Here is an 8,829-nt window from a genome sequence, read left to right as displayed (position 1 = left end):
GCAGAAGCACTTTTCAGATGGAAATTCCACACTGAGTCCAGGGGACTTCAGCCAGTTTTCCCCTCTCTTTTCTGCCACTGGCAAGTCATTCTTCCGGGTCAGAGAAAGTACTTGCCTAATTGATCCCTAGCTGCCTAGGCAGGACTGTCCTGGACACCGGGATCTGAACAAAGACTTAGAAGGGGAAAAGGAGATGAAAGGTGAATGCAGGATGTTTCTGAAGGAAGGAATGCAGAGAGGGCCCAGAGAGCGAGTTCTGATTAAGGTCCGCTGCTGGTCTGCTCACCCCACCCCATCTCGCCCCCCCCCCCCCGCCCCTGCCACTCCCATTCTTTCCCCGGAAGCCACACAGATCTCATGCAACTCGCTCAGAGTCATGCAGCTCTGATGGGGAAAGATTTGGACCGAGCATGAACTGCTGTGTTGGCCTCACACTCTAAGTATGAAAGATTCTCTTATAGGCTGTTGGCTTGACTTGGCCTGAGAGCAGAGATGTCAGGATGCTAAAAAAAAAGGGGGGGGACCACAAAGTCAATAGGATGGCTCAAGTATGAGCTATTTTCCTGGGTCTGGGGGATTCTGGCAATGGCTTTGAGTCCTTGAATCCCACAGTTCTTCGGGGGGGGGGGAGGTTTTGGGCAAGCGGAGACAGTGCTCCATACTGTCTTTGGTGAGTTTCCCCAAGCAAGCTTTCTCTGCCAACTCTTCATTTGAGAGGTCATTTCCCCAGGGGAGGTAGTAGGGGGCTCTTCTGATCCTGAGTCCCAGGCTGGGTTTGCCAGAAGCAAACCCTGGGATGGAAAATCATCTGACAGAGGTGAATTAATGAAGAATTTTAATTTTCCCCTTTGGGAGAAAATGGGAGCAAGAGAGAAGAAATAGCCCCAACACAGGAAAGAGGTCCAGCATCGGCCAGTTTTCTAAAGTCCCAGCTTCCAAGCCTGCTTGTTCCAGTGTCCACAATTTTTGGTGTCCAAGTATGGAGACAGAGCTGAGCTTTCCATAGTCCACATCTGACCTCACAGGTAGGGCGACCGAGGAAGACAAATCCCAGTAGTGTCCTTCCAGTGACCTGCAAAAAAGTGGGCCTAAGGGACCCTTCAGCCTAGAGCCCAGTGAAAGTATCATAGGATGTGAGGGCAACCTCACAGCTGGGGACTGGATTATGAACCCCTCCCTATTGGTATCCTGAAGCCCCTGCCCTTCCATGACTGTGTTTGGAAACCAGATAGTTATGGAGGTAGTTAAGTCTAAATGAGATCCTGGGAGGCCACAACCTGATGAGGGCGGAGGTATTAAATCCAATTTTGACTTACGGTGGGCTGTCACGGTAGAGCCCTGTTGTAGATGAGAGGCGACAGGATGTGCAGAGGACTTGGAAGGAGTGACACCGAGTGAGTTATTAATAATGTCCCTTCTTCACCCACACACCATCAAGCCTCATCATAAGGGTGACCATATGTGTATGGCTTATCACATGCCAGTGCTGGGTTCATATCTGGGACAGGTTCCCAGTGTCTCTGTCTTTCTGGGTCTCTCTGTATCTTCCTGTCTGTCTCTGTCTCCATCTGTCTGTCTCTGTCTGTCTGTCTCTGTCTGTCTGTCTGTCTGTCTGTCTCTCTCTCTCTTTCTGTGTGTGTGTGTGTGTGTGTGTGTGTGTGTGTGTGTGTGTGTGTGTAGATGCCAGAGGACAACTTGTCTGTGTGGGTCTCTTCTCTTCTTCTATGATGCGAGTTCTGGGGATTGAACTCAGGTCATTAGGCTTGGCAGCAAATGTCTTTGCCCACTGATCTCTCTCCCTGGATCCACCTTTTTTTTTTAATTATTATTAGCATGAGTCTCTTACTGGTGTGTGGGCTTCCCAATTAGTCTAGGCTGACTAGTTAGAAAGCACTGGGATTATAGGTGCAGGCCACCGTGCCCAAGTCACACAGCGAGCACTCTGCTGATGGGTCCCCCCCCCCCTTCTTAGCCCCAACAAATCCTCTTTTATGAGCCAGGACTCTGGGATGGGACCGAGATCTGGAAACACAGCTGCAGCTTCCATGCCTCCAACGGGCAGCTCTCCTAATTGCCGACACTCACGGGGGACATCGCAAGAGCCAAAGGCAAGGCGCAAAGCCCTCTCAGCTTCTCCAACTGCGGCCAGCCAGCATCCCACTGAGAGGCTCCTGCAGGCAGCCACAAATCACAAGGATGGGGAGAGGGGATTCTGTGCCAACAGGATCCTCAGATAATTGACTGAGTTTGTCCTTGAAGCAAGAATCCTTGGTATGCAGGTCCTGATGAGGGCTGTCTGCTTCTGCTGGGCTGGCCAGCTCGGCCAGCTCCCGTGCTCAGGGCTGGATTGGGCATGGGAGAGCTTTGCCTGTCAGTCTTCCTCAGAGGTCCAGGAAGCTTCCCTGATGGGGCCTGTAGATGCTGACGCAGCTGACCTGAGTCCACACCCCTGCTCCAGGTCCTCTTCGGGCATTGCAGTGATTCAGGACTGTAAGGGTGCTTGCTGCAGGGCTCTTGGCTGCAGGAAGCAAGTTCACATGCATACCTCTGTGAATGGTCACTACGCTACCTTGAAAGGCAAGCAGCTTTGCAGGCGAAGTGGAACTAAAGGTTTTGAGCTGGGTTGAAAGGGGTGGACCAGGGTGGGGGTTTAACCTGGATCATTTAGTGGGGATCTGAGGACATCACGCAGTGCTTGGAGGTCAAAGTAGGAGGCAGGTGACTTGGAGACATGTATATAGACAAGTGTTTCCTGAAGCTTGGGAAAGAGATGGCTGGCTGAGGCTGGTTCTGTAGGTGAGGGTCAACCACAAGCTAGGAAACTGAATGGCAGGCTCCAGAAGACAAAGGGAGGGAACGTCCCTGCAGCCCTGCTTACATCTGTATCAATTCCCAGTGAAGTCACTTGTATTCTGATCTCAAGAAATTTCAGATGATAAACTTACATCATTTTAAGGCATCGTACCTGTGGTGACTTTTTCCAGTAATAAGGAACTAACATAAAGACCCAGGGCAATGTAGAGGCACAATGAATGATAGAACCATATCTTCCCATGTTCTAAAAGGATTATCCACAGGCTGATCTGATGGAGGGATTTTCTCAATTGAAGTTCTCTCTTCTCAGATGACCCTGACCCTGGCCTGTGTCAAGTTGGCAAGAAGTCTAACTAGGACAAGCATCTACGTGTAGAGACAAGGACCCTTCCCTGCATGACCCTTCTTCAACATGATGCTTTAGACCCTGGACGACACTTGGATGGGTGCCGGCCTTGAGACCTGGAGCAGAAGATTCTGATAAGGTATGCAGATATATAGAGGTCATAAGGGTATGCTGCTGGGGTTGGTGGGGTGGGTGGCTTGGCACAAGAGTCTAAGTTCGATGCCTAGGAATCATGAAAAAGGATGGGTATGCTGGCATGTGCTTATAATCTCAGCACTGGGGATAAGGAGACGGGATGATCCCTGGGGCTCACTGTCAAGTCAGCTGCTTGGCCAGTTAGAAACCCTGCCTTAAACAAGGTGGATGGTTGCCTGAGGAACAAGAACCAAGGTCGTCTTCTGGCCTGCACACGCGCGCGCACACACACACACACACACACACACACACACACACACACACTATACACATAATTTAAAAGGCATATTATTTTAAGGTCCAAGTCCTTGGATGATTTGTTGCACAGTGATAGACAAGTCTGAGGCCCTGCGTGAGCTACAGGGAGCTGGCTCAAGAGCTCCACATGCTCTGGGTACTTGAGATCAGGTGTGCCTCGCATTCAGTGGTTCCCACCCAGCATGGAGTGGAGAGCCATGCAGGGCTTTCTGAGGGTCCAAGTGAGGAAGGGGTGTGAAGGGGGCTGAATATCAGTGTTGCACAGATGACAAGGCTCTCCAGCAGCAGGTGGCTGTTTCATGGCATGTGCCAGGCCCTTGCTGTATCAATCTGTCCCTGTGGCTTAGTGGCAGCTATTGTGAGGTCTGGGCTGTCACAATCCGGAAAGGGTGTTTGAGCACACTGATGATATTGGTCCTTCCATAGCAAGTGTGCTGAAGGGGGGAAAAATCACTTTCTCAGATGTCATTTAGGGAAACTGAGAGCAGGTAGGCATAACCAGGTTTTCTCCACCACATACACCTGCTTGTGACCACCCCGAGTCTAGCCGGTGGCAGTATACCTGTCTTGAGTCTAAAGTGAAGTTACCTTGAAAATGGTGCATAGTATTCTGCCAAAGCCTTCCAAAGGTGGGGCTGGAGAGATGGATCGGTTGTTAAAAGCACTGACTGCTCTTACAGAGGACCTAACACACCTGGCACACACATGATGGGTCACAACCACCTGTGACTGCAGTTCCAGGGGATCCAAGACACTTTTTCTGGCCTCTGTGGGCACCAGAGAGAGATGTGATGCACACATACCTCCCGCGCTCCCACATAACTTAAAAAAAAAAATTTAAAACAAAACCAAATCCTCCTGAAGGACCAAACCAGGAAAGCCATGCACTCTCCTCCCAGGAACATGCCAGCCTTCAACGCGGGTTCTTAGAAGCCCCAGAACACACAGGGCTGACCACATGGCTCTTCAGAGTTTCCAACAAATACCTCATCTCCCTTTCAAGGATTCTCCATCTGGGTCAGATGCAAAGAACTATTTACATGTGTAAGTTCACTGTCTGTTAATTAACATGCTTGCTTTCATTTCCTTAATTGTCTGTGGTAATTAGATTTTACATGACATCAACTGGGAAGGCTTAGTTTGTCCTCTGACCTCCCGAATAACGAAGGGTCCAGGCACACATTTTCTTTCGGGCTTTTTTGTTTGTTTGTTTGTTTGTTTGTTTGTTTAACAAGGTCAGAGACTCAGACACTGGGATGTGTTCAAAAATTCTTCCAGGAGTCACCATGGGTATGGCGAGGGCAGAAGCTAGGAACCATTCAGCATGAAAGCTGTCTTTCATGGGCATTAAAGAAGGGGCCTGCAGAGGGTCCCCTGGACCCACGAATAAGGTGCTCATAAACAAAGTGGAGTAGTTTTGTTTAATGGCAGCATTTTAAGGGTTAATTAAGACATGTCCCCTAAGTTAACCTTTCTTTCCTGTATCTAAATTCCTCCAGGAAAGCACATTGAGAGGAGAGCTGTAGAGAGCCCTAACAAGGGAACACATGTCTAACGAAAAAAACAAAAATGACGGCAGACTGTGTGCCTACAGGGAAATATCACGTGGTACTCCATTCATATGTACAATTAACGCTTGCCATTCAAAAATTAAAGCTCAGTCATTGGAGATGCCAGCCGTGCTGAAGTCAGACACCATCGGCCTGTGGACAGCTCACCAGAACCTGTCAACTCTAGTAGCTGGGTTTTACTGACCTCAGCAAAAACTGCATGTGTCAGAGAAACAGCTGGAATGCCAAATTTAGAAGGGTTTTCAATTTTTAATAAATGAATCCTATGCCACTCAGGTCGGCAAAGCAATTCTTCTGTTAAACGGATTGCATGCAAGCCAGCACAGGGAACCCAAGCTCTCTTCCAGCTAGAAAGGACACAAGTCAGCCTGAATGTCTCCTAAAGAGCTATTGGAACCCGTACTGAATGCGATCGGCTTCTCTATTAATGAGCACAAACCATGTGCCTCACAAACTCAAAACCATTTGCATCAAGTATATAATGTACTCTGAGCGTACCTCACCACGCCCAATAGCTTCCTCTTTCCATGCCTCCCCTTTCTTCTCACCCTACAGATTAGCAGAAAGCATTCTTCTTAGATATAGCTTTCATAATGACTTAAAACTCTTTTACCAGCCATCACCAAAACAGGATCAGACCTAATATACATTATGAGGCAGAGGGTGCGTTGTGCCGGCTAGTTTCTGTCAACTTGACATAAACTAGTCACCTGGGAAGAGGGGACCTTAGTTGACAGGTTACCTACATTAGACTGACTATCTGTGGGGGCATTTTCTTGATTGGTGACGGATGTGGGAGGTCCCAGTCGACTGTGGGTGGTGCCACGCCTGGGCAAAGTAGTTCTGCATGCCACAAGAAAGCAGGCAGAGCAAGTCAGTAAGCAACACCCCTCCATGGTCTCTGGCTCAGCTCCTGCCTCCAGGTTCCTGCCCTGTTTGAGTTCCAGCCCTGACTTCCCTCAGTGATGGAACGTTACCTGGAAGCCAAGTAAATGCTCTTCTTCCTCAGGTTGCTTTTGGTCATGGTGTTCATCACAGCAACAGAAACCCAAGCTAGAAAAGCCACTTCCGCTTCCATATTCCATGGGTACCAGAGAGAGAGTTTTGTGGCAGGAAGCTCACTGCTCAGCATTATCAGGGACAGTGGTTCTCAATCTTCCTAATGCTGCGACCCTTTAAGGCAGTTCCTCATGTTGTGGTGACCCCCCCAACCACAAAATTATTTTCGTTGTGACTTCATAACTGTAATCTTGCTGCTGTGCTGTGTCATAATGCAAATATCTGTGTTTTCCAATAGTCTTAGGTGACCCGTGTGAAATGGTTGTTTGATACTCCAATGGGGCCATGAACCACAGGTTGAGAACCACTGATCTAGGTGACTCAAACCTGAAAACAACCTTGATTATCAAAAGCACAGCATGTTTACTCGCATTAAGTTAAAGACCTGTGTCTTTATGTATATTATTATGTAGCCAGGAGCATTTTGTTGTTGTTGTTGTTTTCAAGACAGGGTTTCTCTGTGTAGTTTTGGTGCCTGTCCTGGATCTTGCTCTGTAGACCAGGCTAGCCTCGAACTCATCGAGATCTGCCTGGCTCTGCCTCCTGAGTGCTGAGATTAAAGGCATGCACCACCACTGCCCGGCTGGGAGCATTGTTTTAAAGAAGTACTTAAAGTCAAAATAAAACATCTCCTATATAAATGAAAAAAAGTCTTAAAACTCCAAGTAGATATTATGATCCAAAACTTCTAAGACAAATAACTTACTATGGATATCCTGTATACGGAGATTTTGTATATAAGACCCTGGAAGGAGATGGCCTATATCTTAGCCAGCAGGTAAAAGGATGCTGTCAAGTGCCTGAGTTTTGTTTTCTAAAACAGCAGATGTGCGATTCTCATAGCCATAAGACAACTGTCTTCAGGGGTAACCCACAGTGAGATTATGGAGAGTCTCATGACAGCCGACTCTTAGCATCACACTTTATCACCTCCTTCCCTCTGTTCCTTCTCACCAATGGCTACATCTAATCTGTGTGCAGGACTGAGCATTTCATCACAGCATCCTCTGATAACTCACAGAAATGAGTTTAAATGACAAAATGGGGGTGATGTCATTTCTGTCCCAATGTTCAAAGAGCACAAGGCTGGTACCTACACATGCATCGTTGGCCATTTGGTACTCCAGTGGGCATGAAGTCCTGGGTTTAACATCTGGGCCAGCAGTGGTCAAGAAGAAGGCAGACAAAGCTGGATGCAAAATCAGAGTGCCCCGGAGGGGCTACTTACCTATTGCGTGCCCCGGGGCCCAGGCGCTGGCAGGCCACAGAGGTGGTGGTGTGCTTCCCTCCATTGCCAACCTCCTGCCTCACATCCCACTGCCGAGGCTCGCTGGTCTGCACGGTCAGAATGTTCACCCCCTTCTTCACCTTGGCTCTGTGGATGGAGGGGGTGGGAAAGGGTCACAGTGTCAGGCTTGCGCTTTTAGAAGTGTTGGGCCCCACTCAGCTGCTGCTATCCAAGTGCTTGGGGTGGTGGCCCTGCTGAGACCACACACGGAGGTTGGAAGAGAAGCCCAAGGCCAGGAAATCATGGAACCTGCTGGAACATACTAGGACATTCCTTCAACCACACAAGAAAGTTTTACATGATCTCAACTTGTAGAACTACCAAGAAGGTAATGAAATCATTTACTGGTAATAAGTTTATGTGTGGGTAAGTACATGTGAGTGCAGTGCCCAAGGAGGTCAGAAGAAGGCATCAGATCTCCTGGAGCTGGAGTTATAGGTGCTTGTGAGCCACAATGTGGGTGCTGGAAACTGAACCCAGGTCCTCTGCAAGAGCAGCCAGTGCTCTTAACCACTGAGCCATCTCTCCAGCACCACGCCCCTCCCCTACCACCCCTAGCAAGCATGGAGTTTAAAGACTTGGGTAAGAAGTAAAAACAAAGTGAAAGAAGAAGACAATGGAGGGAATAACTCAGAAAATGACATGGGAACAGGGTCAGGGAGTTGAGGGGTGGGGGTGGGGACTCAGGAGGACTGCTTATGAATTAGTTCACAAAACTTCTAAAAGAGCATGCATTTTCCAACTACAAGAGACTAGTAGACTATATGTTCAATGGACAACAACAAGCCACATGATCAGGGCATATTCAAACACAAGGTGTACCGAGAGGAACTATAGAGGAAAAGGTTGTCCTTTTCCTTTATAACTGTCAACCGGAAACAGCTCGGAGTCATCTAGGGCCTCAGTGGAGAAACTTGAAGGATCACATTGACCTGTGGGCCTATCTGGGGAGACTGTACTTAGTCATTGGTGTAGGAGAGCCCAGTCCACTGTAGGTAGCACTGGAAAGGTGTTCCTGAGTTATAGAAGACCGCCAGCTGTGCGTGAGGCTGCCAGCCCCCAGCCAGCATCCTGCATGGTTCCTACCATGGTTCCACCATGGTTCTCTGTCCATGAATTGAGTACCTTGGTCGGGGGTAATGCTGTGTGGAATGGCAAGTAGGCTGCCATCAAGTTCCTGCCTTGAGTTTTTTTTCAATGATGGGCTGTGACTTGGGATTGTAAGTCACATAACCCCTATCCCCAAAGGTTGCTTTTAGTCCGAGCGTTTTGGTCACAGACACAGAAGGGAGGCTAAG

At 48.6% G+C, this 8,829-nt stretch overlaps 1 protein-coding gene across 1 annotated transcript in view; it reads right to left on the bottom strand.

The window, feature by feature from the left end:
- LOC131898584 (transmembrane protein 132C-like) overlaps positions 1 to 8,424 on the bottom strand; it is a 75,067-nt gene extending 66,643 nt beyond the window's left edge. The window contains exons 1-2 of the mRNA XM_059249771.1: positions 8,354 to 8,424; positions 7,472 to 7,618 (exon numbers count right to left, since the gene is read on the bottom strand). Coding sequence (XP_059105754.1) covers positions 7,472 to 7,618; positions 8,354 to 8,424 — 218 coding nt within the window. The remainder of the gene's footprint in view (positions 1 to 7,471; positions 7,619 to 8,353) is intronic.
- Positions 8,425 to 8,829: the final 405 nt, after the last annotated feature.

The sequence above is a fragment of the Peromyscus eremicus genome, chromosome 23 (genome assembly GCF_949786415.1).
Source record: "Peromyscus eremicus chromosome 23, PerEre_H2_v1, whole genome shotgun sequence".
Lineage (NCBI taxonomy): Eukaryota > Metazoa > Chordata > Mammalia > Rodentia > Cricetidae > Peromyscus > Peromyscus eremicus.
The sequence above is the reverse complement of the archived record's forward strand: the minus strand, read 5'-3'. Positions and strand labels throughout refer to the sequence as shown.